General features: G+C 37.6%; 1 protein-coding gene across 2 annotated transcripts in view; it reads left to right on the forward strand.

Annotated features, from left to right (window-relative positions):
* Nucleotides 1-22,641, forward strand: part of ANKIB1 (ankyrin repeat and IBR domain containing 1) — an 83,773-nt gene that overhangs the window by 40,476 nt on the left and 20,656 nt on the right. For both annotated transcript variants that reach the window (XM_006779202.2, XM_006779201.1), the window contains exons 7-10: nucleotides 5,503-5,647; nucleotides 8,497-8,663; nucleotides 14,033-14,121; nucleotides 21,065-21,195. In XM_006779202.2, coding sequence (XP_006779265.1) covers nucleotides 5,503-5,647; nucleotides 8,497-8,663; nucleotides 14,033-14,121; nucleotides 21,065-21,195 — 532 coding nt within the window. The remainder of the gene's footprint in view (nucleotides 1-5,502; nucleotides 5,648-8,496; nucleotides 8,664-14,032; nucleotides 14,122-21,064; nucleotides 21,196-22,641) is intronic.

Raw genomic sequence — 22,641 nt, forward strand, 5'->3', positions numbered from 1 at the left:
TTATTGTTGATAGTTAACTGGTAACCTCCCTGTGCCTCAGTTCTTAGTTTTGTAATCTATAAAATGGTGATAATAGTAAGGACTTCATAAATTATTGTCAGTTTATTGTTAAATGGCTTAATATAAATAAAACTAGAGGCCTGGTGCACGAAAATTTGTGCACTTGGGGGGGTCCCTCAGCCCGGCCTACCCCCTCATAGTCTGGGAGCCCTCAGGGGATATCCACGGGAGCAGGCTTAAGCCCCAGTCTAGACTCCCTCTGTGGGAGGCGACTGGGCTGATCAGGAGAAGGTGCCGCCCCCATCACCCTGCTGCTGCTACCATTGCCGGCCTCAGCGGCAGGCCTCGCAGCCGCCTGAGCTCATGGCTGCCTGAGTCCATGGCTGGCGTAAGCCCCAGGCCTCGCAGCCACAATGGCTTTGTCTGGATGGATGTCTGGAAGACATCTGCCCTAATTAGCATATTTATTACCCTTTTCTTAGTTTAGATGCTTAGAACAGGGCCACTCAATAAATGTTACTTATCATTTTCCTAAGTTTGGTAATAAGTACAGAAATATAATCTGTGAAGCTGATGTATAAGTAAAGTTTGCCTCAGATTTCTTTCTTTAACATTTCATCAGCTTCATGTTCTGCTTATAAATTTAGTGGGAAATTGTATTTTGATAAGGACTAACAGCATGGCTCTCAGATAAATGATCCTGTCTTCTGTCATTATGATCCCCAGAGATAATTAAACTGGTTCTGATGCATTAGAATACATGCAATTTAAAACATCATATAGTACTGTATCTAAGTAAGCTCTGCACTCTAACCAGAGTACTATAGCCACATGCCGCATAACTACGTTTTGATCAGTGAAGAACCATATGTATGAAGGTGGTCCCATAAAATTATAGTGAATTATTAGAAAAAAGTTTGTTTGCTGCAATGTTGAAAGGAATGGCTGGACCCAACTACAATGCCAAATTTTTTTTTTTAACATATTTTCTTGATTTTTTACAGAGAGGAAGGGAGAGAGATAGAGAGTTAGAAACATCGATGAGAGAGAAACATCGATCAGCTGCCTCCTGCACATCTACTGGGGATGTGCCCGCAACCCATACATGCCCTTGACCGGAATCGAACCCGGGACCCTTCAGTCCGTAGGCCGACGCTCTATCCACTGAGCCAAACCGGTTTCGGCTACAATGCCAAATTTACTGCTAGCTCTGGGTGATTTAAATAGATGAGGAGGTTCAGCATGCTGTCTACTGCTATGTCCACACGTGTGTGCAGTTGCACATCACACACAAGAATACTCATTTCCTTTCCCTCCATTTCTCTTTCTCTCTTTCCTCCCAGTCCTTTTCCTCCATCTACTCCTCTCTTCTTCTCCCTTTTGTTATTTCTCATTTCAAGCTTTATCTCTCTGGGTTTCTTTGTATCTCCACTCTCACTTTCCCCTTCTCTTCCTTCTCCACCCCTCACCCCTCCTACCTCCTAATGTCCATTCTCCTAAGGTACCTCCCTCCACAGCCCTCCCAATATCCCCCAATGCATGCACACACAGGTGCACAACTTCATCTTTTATACCGTATTTTTAATGCACCTTTCTATTTTTAGATATATAAATATGTACCATTGTGTTGCAATTGCCTGTAGTATACAGTGCAGTAACATTCTGAAGCCTAGGAGCAGTAGGCTATATACCATATAACCTAGGTGTGTAGTAGGCTATACAGTCTAGGTTTGTGTAAGTGCACTCTATGATGTTCTCACAAGGGTGAAATCACCTAATGATGCATTTCTCAGACTGTATATCCCCTTGTTAAGTTACATATGACTGTATAAGATAAATTATATCCAACTTTCCAGGGAACCTATTCATAACTAAAATGAAGAGATTCCTGTTATGTGAAAAGGGAACTCTGCAATTAGCACTTTTCTGACTTTTAGTTTCAAGATCCCTTTAGACTCTTAGAAATTCTTGAGGAGTCCAAAGAGCTTCTGTTTATATGGGTGATATCTATCATCTATATACTATATTAAAAATTAACACTAAAAAAATTAAGATTTGTTTATTCACTTTGATAATAAACACATTGTATGTTAACATAATATTTACTATGAACAATAACTACCTCCATTAATAAATTAGAAGAGTGGTATGTTTTGCTTTTTTGCAAATTCTCATATCTACTTATGCATTCAGTATGTTATAATTTATTGTTTTGGTCGATGTATATAAAGAAATCTGTCCTCACACATGTGTAGATGGAAAAGAGAGGTATATTCAGATAGATTTGGATATTCTTTTGATACACATCAAAACTCAATAAATAGTATTTTCTTAATGGTTAATTGCAGTATAAAATTTAAAACCATACTAATGGACTTTTTTTACTCTTACATTAAAATCCCTGGGTCTGTGTTGCACTTTTAATAGCTCTTTTACTCTTGTCTGGTTTTGTAACATCAGTTGGAAAATATTGGTTCACTGGATTGTTTAGATCTTCCAATGTTAACATATTTCACTACACACAAATATAGTAAAAAGTCACATTAATTAATATCATTACCAGTCTCATCAGGAAAGTTTCTGATACTGGGAAGCTGTCAAACAGATAAGAATCTTTTAAAATTCTAAGTTTTATCTGAAGGCTTGAATTTTGTCATTGGCAATAAATACCCCCAACTTTTTTCCTTGACATGCCAGGTTTATTTCATTCATTTTCAAAAGTAGTCTACCATTTAACCAAGTCTGAATAATCATTGTTTGCAGTCACTCTTTGAGGTATTCCATGATAAAAGCAAGTGAGGCTGCTTGTATTTGAACAAGAGCCTGTGCGTTTTCCTTGAGATAACCATCATGCTTTGTTTAGTGTGCAGAAGAAGTCCATTATATTGTACTTACTTCCCATTTCATTAATACTTGATCAATAATTAATAATTCTTATTACTCCGTCAAGGGTATTCTTAAATGAAACTGGCATTTGTTTGTTTTTTAACTTTGAATATAGAGCAATGAAGAACGCAGTCTACTAGTATAATTTTAGGGCCACTGCCATGATTCATGCTAAAGCACTAGCAGTTTTAACCAAAAAACCAAATGAAGGCTTAATATTTTGAAAATAGTTTTGACCTCATAAACCCCCTGGGAAGCCTCAGGAACCCTCATAGGTCTACATATCACACTTAGAGAATGGCTGCTCTATAGCATTTCCCCTGAATTCTTTATCCATCCTTCTGCCAAATTATTTTTCTTGACACAGTAATACAAATAATTTTTAACTGGTAACTAATTTGCAGAATGTCCTCCTATTGGAATATATCAGACTTTTATAGAGCCTGTGTAGTTTTAAAACATTGAAAAAGGGGGAGATTTTAAAGATGCTGAATTAAAATGCCTATGGGATATTTGAACAAAAATGTGTGTAATCAAGATCTATAATTAAGGGAGATATGGGTTTTAAATTTCATTAGCATGTAGGTGGTAGTTTATGATAGGGGTATTTATTTATTTATTTTTAAAATATATTTTACTGATATTTTACAGCGAGGAAGGGAGAGGGATAGAGAGTTAGAAACATCGTTGAGAGAGGAACATCGATCAGCTTCCTCCTGCATACCCCCCACTGGGGATATGCCCGCAACCAAGATACATGCCCTTGACTGGAATCGAACCCGGGACCCTTCAGTCTGCAGGCCGACGCTCTATCCACTGAGCCAAACTGGTCAGGGTTCTGACAGGGGTATTTAGAAAATCCAGGAAGATTGTATGGAATTGGGAAGGGAAGAGTTTGGTGTGAAAATCTTAGGGAGCAGTAAAATATAAGTGAACAGGAGAGTAAAATGCACTAGTGAAAGAGATGGACAAAAAGCAGCTAAAAGTAAGAAGAATGCTAAGAAAATGTTTAAAAGTTCTGGGAGCCAGAGAGAATCTGAAAGAAAGAACTGTTAACAGTGTCTAATGCTCTAGAGAAGTGAAAGCAAATAAAAACTCAGAAGTCTTGAGTAGATTGAGCTAGTGAGTAATCTTAATGGCCATGTTGTGACCGGTCACTCAATGAAAAGGTGATAGAAGCTAGAGTGTTACAGGCTTACAACTGAATATGGACTTGAGGAAGGAATGGCAAGTCATTATAAACTGTTTTGCCAAGAAACTTTGATAGGAAAGCAAAGTAGAACTAAAAAAAGAGTCATTTGGCTGAGAAAGGTTTTAAGGATGGGGAAAACTTGAGTATGCTGTTGTGCCAAAGGTAAGAGGTGAAACAAAGGGAGCAGATGTGATGAGTCTTATTAGTAAGCTTGATACTTTAAGTGCAGTGGAATTAAGAGACAGAGAACTAAAGGGAAAATATACTCTAGGCCAGCGGTTCTCAACCTGTGGGTCGCGACCCCTTTGGTGGTTGAACGATCCTTTCACAGGGGTCGCCTAAGACGATCCTGCATATCAGATATTTACATTACAATTCATAATAGTAGCAACATTACAGTTACGAAGTAGCAATGAAAATAATTTTATGGTTGGGTCACAACATGAGGAACTGTATTTAAAGGGTCAGAAGTTGAGAACCACTGTTCTAGGCAGTGGAATAATGAGCTATTGTTGACGGTGATGACTAGAAAATGATGATTTAATTTCCTGTTTTCCATTTATTTTCTCTAGGTTTAAATGTTAAACGTACACTTCAAAAAATTTTTCTTTCTGTAGGGCAACATTAATAATAATGGCAATAAACCTTTGCTAAAATTTATAAGTTCTTATTCTGTACAAGGCACCATGCAAATATTTTACATACATTATATCTTATAACCTGTATAACAACCCTGAGAAGTGTATATTATTATCTCCATGTTATAGATAATAAAACTGATTATATAACTTGTTAGTGGTAGGCCTGGAATTCTCTAATTCAAAATCCTGTTCTTAACCACTTAATTCACCTTGTGCTAGATTCCTGCCACTTTCCAGGATGCCTTTTCCCTACTACCTCAACTAGTGTGACTGGAATAGGAAATGAAAGCCATTTTAATATTTGTCCAGATGAAATATAAGCAGAAAACCTTTTCTTCAAAAGGGCATGCTACATTTAAGTACCATCCCAAAATCTCTTAAGTTATGCATGGTTTAATTCTGTACCAGTGCTCCTTTTTGTTTAAAGGTGTAGAATATTGAGAATTGAATATGACCTTTCTAAACCACTCATTTCTGAATTTTTAATGTTAATAAATGAATTGTTTTAAATTTTTAAAGGATGAAGTGGAATAGGAACATGTAAAAATATGTAAAACATAAATATATATGTGTATGTATATTCATATAAATAATGGTTGGGCAGGTAGTGAGTGTGGACTGTGATTTATATGAATCAGTGTGTTATACCTGATATTCCACAATTAGTTCATTGGTGTTATTTTAATTATATTGTAGCAGATAATTCAGCGAAAAGATAAAATCTTATACTATGTAAATAAATTTTATCTTTGCCCATTTTCTATCAATTGATCATTTTAATAGGTTTTTGAATCTGAAAATTCAAGAAGGTGAAGCCCATAATATTTTCTGCCCTGCATATGATTGCTTCCAACTTGTACCTGTGGATATCATAGAAAGTATAGTTTCTAAGGAGATGGACAAACGATACCTACAGTTTGATATTAAGGTATGCTGGAAATTATCAGTCCAATCCCATAATTTTAATTTTATGAAAACTATACAACAGATTTCATTTAATATTTTTGTTTTATTTTTGAAAAATCATAAAAATTGCATAAAGGAATGGCAGCATTAATTGAAGTTTTAAGCTAAAGCATTATTTGATGATCATGAAAGAAGTAAAAGTGAAAAGCTAAAATAGTCATTTATTAAAAGAGATAAAACTATTGCTCAGAACTATTTACTGATTTGCCTGTTGTACTTTTATAACTTATTGATCAAGATAATGTTCAAAGTAGAGTAGTACTTTAAGTTTTCCAAAAGACATTATCTATACTAATAATAGAGAAATATACAAATTATCTGTTATACCATAACGTCACAACCAGATCAGCAGGCTGCGTCCCCGCCCTCTGCTCAGGCAGCTTCAAGGCCCAGGGTAGGGTAGGATAGGATACAATAGGCAGGGCTAAGAAAGGAGAGGGAGAAGAAGGGAGGCCTGCATGCAGACAGGCCGAGAGGAGAAACAGAAATACAGAAAGGGAACAAGAAAAAGACATGCAGAAATGGAAAAGGGAAGGAAATTCAGGGCTGCACACAGGAGGGGTTGGCAACCACAGCGAGGGGGGGGAGCAGGTGCACCCAGCGAGGGGCGGGTCGGGAGCCCTGCCCAACACAGGAGGGCCAGGGCGGTGGCCCCCAGCGTGGGCCATTGGCAGGGAGGCGTCCACAGGTCCGGGATGGAGTGGTGGATGGTCCGAGACCTTCTGGGTGGAAGCGCTCTTGCTTCGCAGCAGCAGCAGCACCCGGGCTGTGCAGGCTTCGGCCTCCCTCGCTGGGCCAGGGGTCCTGGGCAGGGAATGGGAGCAGGACAACGGTGGGGAGGTTGGGGAAGGGGGAGCGGCGAACACCTGGCCGGGACTGAGTCCTGGGCTGGGGGTTAACACCCCCCTGAACGAAAGCTTTAAGAAGGAAAGGAGGGAGGGAAGAACTTTATAAAGGAGTCAGTAGAGAATAGATTTAAAGAAGGAAAGAGGATGAATGAGTGAACTGTAGGAGCTATAATGAAAATCAAGTATAGTTGTGTACTGGGGACAGATTTTAAAAGTAGGAGTCAAAAATGAAAAAAGAAAAAAAAACAAAAAAATGAAAAAAGATAAACGATAGTGATTATGCAAGTAGATAGTAGACATTAACAATGGAAGTAAGTAGAGAAGAATATATGGGAAAGGTAGGATGAGAGAGCAAGAGGGGGGGAAGAAAAGTTTTAAAGGGGAGCCGGTAGAGCTTAAAAGGAGAATGAGAAGAAGGAAGAAATGGAGGAGGGAGCAAAGCCAGGTCCAAGGAAGTGAAGAAAAAAATTAAGGTGGGAAGGAAGTAAAAGGGAAGTGAGGGCAGGGGTAAAGATAAAGGAAAGAAGGAATGTGGGGAGGGGGGGAGGGTAGAAGAAAGATGGGAAGAAGATGGAACAGCAGTAGGAAATAAGGAGGAAAGGAAAGTTTATAAATGATGAGTCAGTAGGAAAAAGTGTTACATAAAGGAGAGAAAAATTGTGTGAGAGGGAGAAGCCAATAAGGAAGTCAAATTGTGTGTGAGCGGGTAGGAGCCAGAGGTCCCGGATTGCGAGAGGGATATCCAACTGGCAGTTGGACATCCATTGAGGGCTCCCGAATTGGAGAGGGTGCAGGTTGGGCTGAGGGACCGCCGTTCTCCCCCCGACCCCCTGCATGAATTTTGTGCACTGGTCCTCTAGTATTTTATACTCCTAAATATAAATATTTAGAAATAAAAATTATCAACTTAGAAATACATGGCTTTGTCTTTTAGTTTCAAGTAATAATTCATGTAATGAATTATATTGTTTATTACATCTTTTTCTATATATTAAGGAGTTATTCAGAAATATATGCAAATTACTTTTTTTCTTGTATGATTTAAAAGTTCATCTTAAATGCCTTGTGCAGATTTTGGGGGTTCTAAACCCTAATGTGTAGACTTTTTTAAAAGTTCTACTATTTCTTTAGATAGAAAGCATCACAATATTGATTTTTATGAATTATTAGGATGCCATTTAGATATTTAGTATTCTAATACAACTAATAATCACATGTAAGATTCTGTTTATAATTAAGTTCATCAGAAAAGTGGCATACTGTATGAGAAAACATTTCTAAATTGCACATTTTCTGTGTGAATAATTGCATTTTTATTTTATCATCATCATCTTGGTTATTTAAAGAAACTTATATAAGTTTATATAAAAGAAAATGTAAATTTGAGAAATCATGTCATTGCTGGGTAATTGCCACTTCTTTCCTTCTTACTAAATTGTTTCATGATTTCACTTATATGTGGAATCTTGAGGTCAAAACAAAACAGCAAGCAAAACAAGAGTTACAAACTCATATCTACAGAAAACAAACTGATGGTTACCAGAGGGGAAAGGATTGGGGGGCATGGGTGAAACATGTGAAAGGCACTAAGAGGTACGCATTTCCAATTATAAAATAATTAAGTCAGAGAGATGTAGTGTACAGCATAGGGAATATAGTCAATAATATCGTAATAACTTTGTATGATGACAGAGGTTACTAGAATTGTGGTGGTGATCACAGATATCCAATCGCTGTGCTGTACATCTGAAACTAATGTAATAGTGTGTGTCAGTTATACTTAAAAAAAATAGTTGTTTCGTACTTTCTGGTATTATTTGAGTTATATTTTGAGACTGACTACTTTGTATTAGTTTGCTTTTTTTTTTTTTTTGCTTTAAAGTAAATTAACATAGGAACACATTCTATATTAAAATGTAGTTAAAATATTTTTTGTTGTGTTTTGTTATTACTGTTTAAACAGGCCTTTGTTGAAAATAATCCTGCCATTAAATGGTGTCCTACTCCAGGCTGTGAAAGAGCAGTCAGACTAACAAAACAAGGGTCAAATACATCTGGGTCTGATACACTCAGCTTCCCCTTGCTCAGAGCTCCTGCCGTGGACTGTGGAAAAGGACACCTCTTCTGCTGGTCAGTACAAGACAAGTTGGAATTAGCCTAGGCACCTTCCTAATAGTTCTTAAAGAATTTGTACCTTCAATCAGGCTTTTAAATTCTACTGTTTGGTATTATTCTTATTAATTAAGTATATTGCATATACATTTATTGTGTGCTTGATATGTGCTCAGTACTGTGCCAAATATTTTGACATATTGAGTTCTCCTGTCTTTGCTACGAGTTGAGTGCTGTTATTGTATCCATTTTACAGATAAAGAAACTCCAGCTCAGAGAAGTTACCCAGGATTATGCTGCTAAGAAATGGTAGAAATGGGATTAGAACCCAGCTCCATTTGGTTTCAGAGCCCATGCACTAATATCAGATTGCTGACCACAGATTAGAAAATGTTTAGAGTTTTACTTTATTCCTTAAAATAAAAGTCTCCAGCCCTGGCCAGTATGCCAAGTGGTTAGAGCATTGGCTTACCCACCCAAGGGTCCTGGGTTTTATTCCCTGTGAAGGGCACATACCTGGGTTGCAGGTTCGCTCCCCTCCCCCAGTCAGGGCATGTGCTCTCTCACATTGATGTTTATCTTTCTTTCTCTGTCTCTCTTTCTCTCCCTTCTTCCCTTCTGCTCTCTCTGAAAAGCAGTGGAAAAAATATCCCTAGGAAAGAATTAACAAACAAACAAAAAATCTCTAGCAGTGATTCCTAACTAGGGATGCCCAGAATTACTGACAACTTTTCCAAATTTTCATCCCAAGCCTAGCAAGTCATGTTTTGATTTAGTAGATTTTGGAGGAGGGATCCAAAAAGCTCTTAGATGATTCTAATGCACACACCTACTTAGGAACTACTTTGTGTGTGTTTAATTTCCAGTGCCTGATAAGTACTCAATAAGTATAAACTGATGATAAATCAATAATGGGTGGTATGTAACTATGTTTGCCTGACATCAGTATTCTAACTTTATTCAGAGTAGATTCAATGATAATTAACTTTTATTTAGTTAAATGATCAAGAAAATAAGTAGTATTTTTTCTTTTTTGCTCATTTATAGATTTATCACATATGCAAGGATATATACTTTAGATGAATATAATACTCTACTCTTTACCTATCTATTTATTAGAACCAGCGTTAAATTATAGACTTGCTAGATAGTAAAAAGGCATAGTAATAAAATATTCCTATCCTGAAAGATCTGTTTCTTACCCTCAGCATCATTGTCATTAGCTAAAAATATTTATTTACCTGCCAACCTATATATAGCATAAACTCTAGGTCAGGTGTTACAAACTGTTACCCACACCAGTTTTTGAAAATAAAGTTTTATTGGAACAAATACTTCTTGGCCACCAAAAATTTTATAACTCCCTGTTCTTATTCCTATAGTAGAGCTTTGCCTGTAATCAGAAATTTCAAAAAAATTTTTAAATAAATTCTGAGTAGAATTCTGCTCTTCTGTAATGTCTTAAAGAGAGAAAAAAAAATCTGCTGCATGCAAAAGGAAGCTTTGCAAGAGAGATCTTTATAAAATAAAGGCATGTGATTCTAGGTTTGCTTCTTTTTTCCCCCCAAAAAAGCTCAGAAATACTCTTTAAAGATGATTACAAAAACCACAAGAAATGGCAAAAATAATTTCTTCTTTTTAAGAAGAGCATGTGACAGAATCAGTTGAGAGTTACTCCCAAGAGATGTCTGCCTGAGTAGAACTGAATGTATTCATTGTTAGGAGGGAAGGTAGGAGTAGGCATTTATTTCCCTTCCCAACAAAGGATAGCCTTTTCTATTATAAATTGTTCACCAACCAATTCTGTACCCTTTATAACTCAATCCAGAACGCTCTCTCCCCAAGCCTGTATAACTGCAGATTTGTCTCATCTTGACAGTTATTCCATCAAAACCTGAATGGACTCTCACTTGAACCAGTGACTGTCTGCCCTCTGTTTTTCTTTTTATTAAGTAGAACATGCTACTACTTTGCCCTCTGGACTGACACAAAGTCTTTTTTTCTCTGAGTTAACTCCTTAAAGAGTTGTTATCATAAATACTTCTTGATCACCAAAATCTTAATCTGTGAGGAGAAAAATTCAAAATTACCCTGGTATAGTGGTCATTTTTCTATTTTGTCAGCTCTGAATGTCTCCTGGTTCCTTTAATCACAAATATATACGTTGGAAACTGAGAAACTTACTTGGAATTTGTCTCTTCTAAATCCGTGCAAGTCAAACTTATTTTAAAGTTATTCACTGAAATTGACTGGCATGAATATTCTAAGTAATAAAATGGTGAGGTTTTTAATATATCATGTAGCTTTGGAGCATTTATTTACTGAACCTATGCAAAGAAGCTTTAAAAATGGTGTCACCACCACCAGGAAACAAATTAGAACACCTGATAGGAAGGTTTGAATCACAGTGATACACCTGGTGAGGTTTCTAGTCCTCTTAACTTTCTAGTGAGTCTAGAGGGCACCATGCAGACCTGTTAAGTACTTGAGAAAACTTGGAATGTGAATATCTTGGCACTAAAATTGTAGAGTTCATTCTGGTTTCCTCCAATACCCAGGATAAGGATTTTAATACCGCATGCTCCCTTGTTAGGGTCATGAATCTTGATTGAATTAAAGCAACATTTTCATGCTTCATCTCCTTCTCCATCGACAGACAAAGAGACTCTTGATTTACGAGTCCACTGGGTGCCCTGGCTGGTTTGGCTCAGTGGATAGAGCGTCTGCCTGTGGACTGAAGGGTCCTGGGTTCAATTCCAGTCAAGGGCACATGCCACGGTTGCGGGCCTGATCCCCAGTAGGGGACGTGCAGGAGGCAGCTGATTAATGATTCACTCTCATCATTGATATTTTTATCTCTCCCTCTCCCTTCCTCCCTGAAATCAATAAAAATACATTTTAAAGAAAGATGTAAAAAAATAAAATTCAATGGAGCCCTAAGCGGTTTGGCTCAATGGATAAAGCGTCAGCCTGCGGACTGAAAGGTCCCAGGTTTGATTCCGGTCAAGGGCATGTACCTTGGTTGTGGGCACATCCCCAGTAGGAGGTGTGCAGGAGGCAGCTGATCGATGTTTCTAACTCTCTATCCCTCTCCCTTCCTCTCTGTAAAAAATCAATAAAATATATTTTAAAAAATCAATGGAAAATAAATAAATACATACATACATAAAATAAACAGAGGTAACAATATTTAAAAAGAGAGAGAGAGAAAGTCCATTGGGCAAAATAAATGAGGCTGTCCTTGTTTGTGGACCTAATATTTGAGTCTCATCCTTTCTTGCAAAATCAGAGTCTCAGACCTTACCTTAATAGCTCTGGTTCTGGGAAAAAAAGATTTTCCCAGACTGGCAGTATTCAGCTATTTAAGTATCAGAGTTTTTCCAGCTAACAGAATATTCCCCATTTTTTCTAGGCCAGGAATGAAAACAGGATGCTATTTTTTTAAATATATTTTATTGATTTTTTACAGAGAGGAAGGGAGAGAGATAGAGTTAGAAACATCGATGAGAGAGAGACATCGATCGGCTGCCTTCTGCACACCTCCTACTGGGGATGTGCCCGCAACACAGGTACATGCCCTTGACCGGAATCGAACCTGGGACCCCTCAGTCCGCAGGCCGATGCTCTATCCACTGAGCCAAACCGGTTTCGGCAACAGGATGCTATTTATGTATTTGGTAGAGATCAATCATAAGATGGTGTTTAAGTATCATGTCTTCTATACAAAGTAGCATACCCATATAAATACAGGTTTATCCCACTACCCTAAAGTGTTCCTATGAAACCTTTCGTAAGTGTAATAAGTGGAATGACATAGTGAAAATGCAGTGACAATTCTTTTATATGGAAAAATTTTGAATGTACCCAGACCCAAAATATAACCTATCAAATCCTACCAAGTACCACATAAAACAGCACCAACATGTAGTAAAAGCAGCGCCACTCCCGCTGCTCCAGTGCATGCTGCTTATACAGTGGCCTGCTGCAAGACCAACGCTGAATGCCATTTTCACTTTCCGCCTTTTTTTATTTTTCTGCCAATGGTTGTGCGTGTTGACACATTTTCAAGGAAAGAACCATCCCTTGGTCTCTTGAAATTAGTTAACCTTCATATTTGGATAGGGTTAAGAATTTTAGATTAGACAACAATTTTTTTTCTTTATAATTTCTTACCCGGCACTTTTTCCCCTAAATGAACCCACTGTATTAATTTCAGTGGACTGTGTGCCAAAATCCCCCTTCCCATTCACTTGTTTTTAGTGACATTTTGAGGTGCAGTCTCAACAATAGGTACCAGGTCTGTCAGAATACTTGTCATCAATCATTGGTGTTTTGATTAAAACTTTCTTCAGGAATTTAGGTTTCAAGTACCTGAGAATATTCCAGTATCTTCATTACTTCTCTCAGAAGAACCTCACTTCCTACACACTGATAATCTAGATCATCAGTCACCTATCAGTCAGTAGCATTGTTATTACCAGACTTGAAAAAGTTCAGCCTTGTTTTTTAGATGCCTTCGTTTTCAAAGATCTATAATAGTATTAAGTGGCAGCCTCTAGCTCTCTCTAATTTGTGGCCCTTGCTCTAGCTTCTCCTTTTTATACCCACTCTTAGCATTGCATTGAGAACTAGTGGAAACTGTGCCAATCAGTTATAGCATCCAGAAGAGATCCCACTGCTGAGGCTAGCACCCGAGGAAGTAGCAGGTCTGTCCTGTGAAGTTCTAGAAAAGAAAACCAGCTGCTACTGTCTAATGCAGCACAACTTCAGAGAATCAAGCATAGTGATAAATAGTTGTGGACTTTTGAAGAAGTAGCATTTATATTTTCAGACTCCTGTGATTATTTTCTGGGTCCTGTCAGAAATTGTTCTAAGAGCAGAGCTAGTCATACTGGTATTGATTCTACTAGGGGGAAAAATATTGAATACACTCTTTAATTTCCAGGGGGTGAAAATCTTAAACTTAATGGAAATAATTTATTTCACTGACTTCATTTGTTTTGTTTTAGGTACTGCAGATATATAAGGCTATTCTATACCTTAATTTTTGTTTTGTAAATGAACCATGAGGAATACAGATTCTGTATATCTACATACATTCTCAAGCACTATATGGAAACACTGTTCCTAGTTCTCTGGAATATTTCTAGCACTAGTGAATGGTAGTATACGTGCCAATTTAAAATTAACAGTTATTACAGATATCCCTTACATTTTTAGGACAGCAGAGTTGACTTTGATGTGTACTAAAAGAATTCTAATATATCTAATTCCATGCCTCAGTTTTCTCAACTTCAAAATTGGAAGAGTTACTTTCCACCTATTTTTTTACCTGATGTTGATGAAGAATATTTTGTAAATTGCCAATTCTATGTTTTCCTTTTTAGGGAGTGCCTTGGTGAAGCACATGAGCCTTGTGACTGCCAAACATGGAAAAATTGGCTACAAAAGATAACTGAAATGAAACCAGAAGAACGTAAGCTGAATTTTTAGATAGCTATGCTGCATATTTTCTGATCACATACAAAAGATAATGTGGTCATAGTTCTTCATTTAAGAAGTTTTCAGGTTTGTTCATGCTAGGGTTCCCCTGTTAACATCACCCCTTTAATCAGCATCCTTTTGGAGATCACAGAATTTGCAAGAGGGACTCATAGGCAGGTTCCATGTTTCTAGCTGACGTTTTCCAACCTAAGATAGGCAGGGTAAACAGGGGTCTCGTTAAGGCTCTTCCTACCGCCTTCCCTGTTATCCTGGGTTAGGCTAACTAACTCTGTACTTTATGGGGAGAAATGTATGATCTGTAGTGAGAGGAAGCTTCTTATTTCCCTGGGAGCTTCCAGTGGAGAAGACAAGTAGATTTCTTGCTACTGTGTTTCTGTGGACTTATTAAATGCCATGTCAATAATGATTTTTATTGAGACTTCTATAAATACATTATCTCAATTCTCACAGAAATTGGTGAGATTAATATTAGTAATCCCATTTTACAAATGAGGAAATTAACACATTTTATTGAGTGACACAGGGCACAGGCCTGGTAAATAGAATGGGTTTTAATTAGCCTTCCTAATAGCAATTCTTGCATTTAACAAGTAAATATATATGTTTTATAACAACTTTTATCTTCTGAAGTGTTTTATACAATTATTTTCTTTGAAATTAATATAGATGAAAATTAATTTAGAGGGGTTTTCTTTGCTTTTTAGATAATGGAGTTAATTTGAGGAACTGCAAATTAGGACTAAGAATTTACTCAGTGAATTTATACTTATTAATGAGCAAAGTACATGTTGAAAATGATGTTGTCCTTCAAAGAGTGTATGAGTTCTATAAATCGATTAGTACCATTACCTACAACACCTTTAAACATCACAACACGATTAGATTTGCTTTCTTTTCTTGCTTCTAACATCTATGTTTCTATTAGAGTTGGCTTGCTATTGTCCACATACCTACATTTTTTTATACATATCTAAGAAGCTTAAAAGTTAAGGTTCATGGGAGAAGATTGCAAGAGATGAGGCTTGAAAGGTGGGTGTTTCCAGATTGTGAGGATTCTTGCCAAATTGCCTGAATTTATCCTAATAACAGAATAAGCCATAGAATACATTATTTTAAATAGGGATGTGGCATTATCAGAAATACTTTTATCAAGATAGACAACTAGGAAGGGTAGACTAAAGGAGAGAGACCAGAAGTAGGGCAGTGAATTTTTACTTTGGATCAGATGGTGGATCATGATACCATTAGTTAACTTAGGAACTTGAAATAAAGGAGTTATATTCAGGGGAAAATAATGAGTTTTGCTGTGGACATTTTGAACTTGTACTTTCAGGACATATGTCAGAGATGTAGTAGAATTGCCTGCAGCTCAGAAAACTTAGGAGAAACTTGTTAACTTTTGAATGGTATCTTCATTGTTTATTTAACATTTTTTTTCTGCTACTTTCTTAGAATACAGAAATAAGATGCCCTCTACGCTCTTGAAATGTACATTTTATTTTACTTTTATTTTTGAAATGTACATTTTAGAGATGGAGACAGCCAAATACAAAACTAAGGAAAAAAAGAGTATTATAAATGCTGTGAGAGAACAGTGTACCTGCAATACATTGTGAGGATGGGGAGGGGGATAAAAGGAGATTAGTTGTGTTATCTCCAAGGAGAGAATTAGAAAAAGTTTATAAAAGAATTGATGCATCAGCTGCATCTTGAAAGCAGGTAGATGCCCTTCACAGAGACCAGAATTGGAAGGGCATTCCAGGCATAGGCTAAAGGAGGGATGCGAAGCAGCGTGGCATAGTCCAAGACTACAGACAATTCAGTACAGCCAGTGCAAAGGAAGGCACATTGAGGGATCAAACTGCACAGACAGAAATGTGAATCAGGTGTCTGGGTGGGTTATAAGCAATCCTGGAAGGTCTGGCTTTATCCCGAAACACTGAGAAAGTAGGTGTTGCCATATTCCTAGGGTTCTTGCCAAATTTATCCTAGTAACAGAAGCCATAGAAAGCATTTTTTTAAAGTAGGGAAGTGGCATTATCAGAGATATTTTTATCAAGATAGATGACAGGGAAGGGTAGACTGAAGGAGAGAAGAAGGGGTTTTGAATAGGAGACTGATAACTGATGATGCTTACTTAGATCACTTGGGCAGAGGTGTGGAGGATGGATTAGAGACTATTGAAACATTAGGTAAGAAAGCTGTTTCTGAGACAACTTCAGAATGCCCAAGAGGATTCGAGGGCTTGAACAAGACAGAGGCAATGCCGATGAGAGAGGAGAAGTGTATGCAGGGGAGTTAAGATGTCATACTAAGTTGAAAAGTGAGGGAGGGTATTTACTCGTGGCCAAAAGAGTTAATATATCACAGGAAGTAATTAGTACAATATATTATTTGATTCTTTAATAGAAAGTAGCCAGAAGTGTCTGATTTGAGATGTAAAACAAATATTTTGAAATGGGTGATTATTTTCAGTTATCCTTTAAAATTCTAAAGTTGGATCAATTACTCCATATCCACTAACAAGCTTTACTAGGGAAGGAAAGGAAGAACGGCCAGGCCAGTAAGTCCAGATTATTGGTGGCACTATGACCGACTACCTTTACACGTGAAAGTGATGCTGGTAATGAGGAAGGAAATGTAATAGAACTAGGAAATGATATACATGGTGTATACATGTTTACTTCTGGCAGCCAGAGATAGGGAGACCTCAAATTAAAAACTGAAGATCACACTCAAAAAGTTCCAAATAGGGTTTTAATTCCGAGACATGGAGAAACTATAGAAAATTGGATAGTAGGCAAGAGAGAGAATACCTATGAAGTGTCTACCAGAAGAGACAAAGCCAAGGCTGCAGAGAATGTTCCCAGCTGCTGGAAAAAACACAAGAGTTTTCTCACTTTTCTCCCACCGAAAGGTGTTGACTAGTCGGTTATTATAATGGCCACTTAAATTTATGAAATTGAGCCCTGACCGATGTGGCTCAGTGTTCAAAACATCGGCCCAAGCACCAAAGGATTGTGGGTTCGAATCCTGGTCAAGGGCACATACTTGGGTTACAGGTTCCATCCCCAGTGGGGGGCGGGCGGGAGCAGCGAGGCAACCAATCCGTGTGTCTCACATCAATGTTTCTCTCTTTTCTCTCCCACCTTCAACTCTCTCTTAAAATCAATGGAGAACATAAAAACAACAAAAAATTAGGTTGAAGCTTAAAGCAAACAGTAATAAGCCAAGTATAATACTTAAGTAGAACATGATCATTATATTTAAAAAAAGAAAAGTATGATTAAATACACCATGGATTTTATATATTACTTTGGCTCATGATCTCATATCTGGCATAAACATTTTCCATCAAACTTGTAGATTCATGGGAAAGGTTCTCTCTTATGCCCAGTGTTTCATAGTCATTGAATTATGAGACTCAAAAGGAGCAACAAAATTTAATTCATGAAAAAAGTATTAGAAAATAAACAGATCAGTTTAAAGAATTAATTCCACATAAAGGTTCAGGCACTATTTTTAAGTTCTGAAACTGCCTCTAGTACAGCGGTTCTCAACCTGTGGGCCTTGACCCCTTTGGGGGTCGAACGACCCTTTCACAGGGGTCGCCTAAGACCATCGGAAAACACATATATAATTACATATTGTTTTGTGATTAATCACTGTGCTTTAATTATGTTCAATTTGTAACAATGAAATTGGGGGTCACCACAACATGAGGAACTGTATTAAAGGGTCGCGGCATTAGGAAGATTGAGAACCACTGCTCTAGTATGTCTAAATCAAAGCAAGAAGCAGGAATATTTTCTGAGAAATAATGGTTATTTATAAAATTGTCAGATCAGCCCTGGCTGGTGTGGTTCATAGTTAGAGTATCAGCTGACACACCAAAGGTTCCCAGGTTCGATTCCCAGTGAAGGGCACATACCGGGGTTGTGGATTCAATCCCGGCTCTAGTTAGGGTACATTCAGTAGGCAACCAATTAATGTTTCTCTCTCTCTCTTTCTCTCTCTCTACCCCCTCTCCCTCCTCCCCTCCCTCTTTCTAAAATTCAATGGAAAAAATATCCTCAGGTGAAGATTAACAAATATAAGTAAATAAGATTGTCAATCAGTTTTTTCATAGTACATAAGAAATGGTTATTGAATGGAATTCAAATTGTCTTTTTAAGAATTCAGTCTTTAAAAAGAACTTTGTTTTCACTTTCATACATATTGACCCTACTAATAGGTCTTAGACTCTGTTATTCTCAAATATTTTATTAAATGAAGTTAATATTTCTTAGAAAGAGACCTAAGCACACGAGATTATAAAGGAAAGAAGATCGAGATATATAGACATATAACTGAAGTAAAGGGAAGAGTATGGAAGTCAGTACGAGCGAAGACGACTCATCAGGTAGATTGAAGGGAGGTAAGGTATTGCAGGTATGAAGAACAGTATGTATAAAGGGCAGATGTATGAAATAAGCGTGTTCAGAGAACTGGAAGTGAAGGCATTTTTTTTTTTCAGCACAAGTTTTTGTTGTAATAGTGGTCATTTTCTGAACATGATTTACTTCATGCAATCTACTAAAATGCAGTTAGGAACTAGCATTCTCTCCAAGGGTGGGAGAAAAAACACTGTTATATTGCAGGCCACACAACTACTTTGTTTTAATGGCTTTGTGCTTTATTTATTGTAACAATGGACAATAAGGTCATAAGAACATGTGAGAATCTCTGAGCTAAAAATAGTGTTGATGCTGAAGGGAGGAGAAAGGCCACTACATGTAAACAAAAATTAGATATTTGTACTTAGTAATTAGTTTTATAACTATACTCTTTGTAAACAGCATTACCTTTCCAGTTTGATCTTATTGGCCATGAGTATAGTTCATTCCAGCACCCTAATCAAGCCATCATCTACCAATGGGTTTTGAACTGGAGTGGAGTGTGATCAGTTCATTGCTGCTGTTGCTGTTGTTTGTTTTTTGCTGTGTGGAATTGAAAACCAGTGCTTTATAGTCCAGCAGTAGATGCTGTGCTATTGTTGGCACAAACAAGGGTTTCTTATGGCAAGGGGGCCCCCTCCTCCACTGCTGAGCTCCATCAGAGTGCTGCTCCTCATCCCAGCTCTTCCAGTTCATACGCAGAGCCATTTCCGAGGGAGGGCTCAGTCAGCTCAAACCTTTGCCTCCTTCCCTTTCCAGGGATTTACATCTGGAGGTTGGGTAAGTTTTCCTTTTAAACATCCGTATTCAAAACATCTGATTTCTCCGCTGCTTTTAACATTAGAACTAATCCCTTACCCCACCTTTCTGAGAGTGTCTGCATATAATCAGAGCCTTGATTGGACAGGCCACTTTGAGTGATTCCAAAGTGATTTTCTGACATCTCTTTCAGTAAGAAAACATAGGGCTTCTCTGAGCTCATAGAGCTAGAAAACAGAACAAACTTGATTACTGACATTTCTTGCAGGAAAAAAAAAGTTCTTAATTGTGCATCTAGAACTGCCTCTAGTCTAGCACCTAACTCTCCACTGTGGGGGGAAAGTTTATAGAATGTAAAATGTCAAATTTAGAATTTTTTTTAATATATATTTTATTGATTTTTTACAGAGAGGAAGGGAGAGAGATGGAGAGTTAGAAACATCGATGAGAGAGAAACATCAATCAGCTGCCTCCTGCACATCTCCAACTGGGGATGTGCCCGCAACCCAGGTACATGCCCTTGACCGGAATCGAACCTGGGACCTTTCAGTCCGAAAGCCGACGCTCTATCCACTGAGCCAAACCAGTTTCGGCCAAATTTAGAATATTTTAAAAGCATGGCATTCCTTTAAGATTGCAGGTTTGTTTTTTTCAAATTTATCTTTAATGTTGAAAATACTACAGATGTCCCCTTTCTTTCTCCATTGGCCCTCTCCACCCTGCCCTGGCCTCCAGATCTCAAATTTAGTAGAATAAATTGAGTTTAAGATGATGAAGAACATAGATTTGTGTGGGGACAGAATGTGGGAGAAGTTTGCCAGGTAGACAGTGGCTAAATCATAAAGGGTTTTATATTCTTTGTTATAGCAATTTGGTTTTATTTTGTAGTCCATAGTAATAAGAGATTACTGTGTAGACTGTATTGTGGGAGGTGGGAGCAGGGAGAAGGTGCTGGAGAGATAAGTTGGTTGTCTGTGTTTTGATTGTCTAGGCAGGAAGTGTGGAGGACCCTCGCTAAAGCAATAAAATTGGAAATGGAGAGGAACGGGTATGAAAAAGAGGTAGAATCAATGGGACATGGTGGGTTAAGGAAAGAGAAGGGTGTTTCCAAGATCATGCTCTTCCTGGATTGACTTGAGTAGATGATCTTATTTTTACCAGGGTAGGAGATAGAGAAAGAAGCGATTTGGGGGTCAATGGTAAGTTTAGTTTTAGACATGTCACATTGGGTTTGTTTTTAGCTCATCTAAAATAATCATGGGTAAAGTGATGTTAATGTTTCAATATAATTTTCATGTTTTTTACTGTGAGGAAAACATTATGGCAATTATATTGACAACTGGCCTATTTCAGAAATTATTGTCTAAAGTAACCATTCTTTATATATTTTCTCTGATGCAATAATTATTTTATACAGAGAATAACATAATGCTTTCTTTTAACTTTAGATATATTTCTTCCCCAGTTTATTCAAACACAGCTTTAGGGAGAAATCTCTTTTAAATCAGATTTCCTAAATAGAGCTTTTGGAACACAGCTCCTTACCCTATAGTCAGGCTATTTAAAATGAGGCAGTTTAAAAGTTTTGCCATAGAGCCTAGTGGGAAAATAAATCTGTGTTTAAAATTGAGAGGCAACCCACAAAGAACACTTGGAGGTTTTCCCTTGCAGTTGTATATTAAATCATTTATCTTTGTGTTTGTGCTTAATATCCTAAAGTTGTGGGAGTTAGTGAAGCTTATGAGGATGCTGCCAACTGTCTCTGGTTGTTAACTAACTCCAAGCCTTGTGCTAACTGTAAATCTCCAATACAGAAGAATGAGGGATGCAATCACATGCAGTGTGCTAAGGTAAGAAGTTAAAGAGGATTGTGAATGTTTTGCAATTGATTGGCAATTTGATTGGTTGTTGTAAACATAAAAATGTTTTTAGATTTCAGATGGGTCCTAGGAGATTGCATTCTACATTCTTTTTGAGTAACTTAAGTATTGATTTATATTACTAAATATGACGCTCATGGTGAATGTTAGAAACAAGAGTAAGGATCCAGTGGTATTTGGCCAGAAGATCCGAAACACCTGAGTCCTTCCCTGCCAATCACCTTCCCAGTGAGGGTCCTGAGAGAGTTTTGTCTATGTATAAATAGTAGTATTAAATGATAGTATACTACTGTGTATAGATCTCTTGCAAGGTTGGTTTTGGAGCACATAGCTTAGACCAGCCGTGGGCAAACTACGGCCCGCTTGAAATGAATAAAACTAAAAAAAAAAAAAAAGACCGTACCCTTTTATGTAATGATGTTTACTTTGAATTTATATTAGTTCACACAAACACTCTATCCATGCTTTTGTTCCGGCCCTCCAGTCCAGTTTAAGAACCCATTGTGGCCCTCGAGTCAAAAAGTTTGCCCACCCCTGGCTTAGACTCAAGTCCCAAGCCAGGCCCCAGGAATCCCCATAAGTCTAAATCTAAATCTTGTTGTCTTTATATAAGATATGTGTACAATAAAGGTACCCAAAGCATTGGGCAGAATTTAGGTCTGCTAATGAAACTGTTAATTAAATAAGTAATTCATTCTTAAATTGAAAATGAAAATGCCAACAAAGACCTACTTGACTGAAAAATGATTAATATGTATAATTACTATTAGACAGCTACCCTCCTGACTTAGTTGCATAGAAAGAAACTACCATATTTAAAACAAATACTCTGGAATTAGGTTAACAATATTTTATCCTATGCCTAAATGTATGAACATTTTTAAAAATCATAATGATAGTCCAATTTTTTTCTTGTCATTGGAAGTGCCATGAATATGAAAATATTTTAAATTATTGATAGGACAGTGTAATTTCTATTATTTAGGACTAGAGGCCCAGTGCACGAAATTTGTGCATGGGTAGGGTCCCTAGCGGCTGCCAGGGTCTTCCTTCATTCCACGCCACCCCTTGGTGGTCAGCACACATCATAGCGAGTGATCGAACTCCCAGTTGGTCAAACTCCTGAGGGGACACTTTGCATATTAGGCATATATCTTATCTAATAAAAGAGAAACATGGTAATTAGCGTACGACTGCTACCCTTCCCATTGGCTAATCAGGGCGATATGCAAATTAACTGCCAGCCAAGATGGCGGCCGGCTGCCAGGCAGCTTGAAACTAACATGAGGCTTGCTTGCTTCAGTGACGGGGGAAACCAACATTCCCTGCCTGCGGCTCCAGCAGCCGGCAGTTTCAGAAACTCTGTAACAAATACCACCAGACTTCAGCCAGCAGATTTGCCACATTGTAAGCACA

Source organism: Myotis davidii, unplaced genomic scaffold (genome assembly GCF_000327345.1).
Source record: "Myotis davidii unplaced genomic scaffold, ASM32734v1 scaffold187, whole genome shotgun sequence".
Taxonomy (NCBI): Eukaryota; Metazoa; Chordata; class Mammalia; order Chiroptera; family Vespertilionidae; genus Myotis; species Myotis davidii.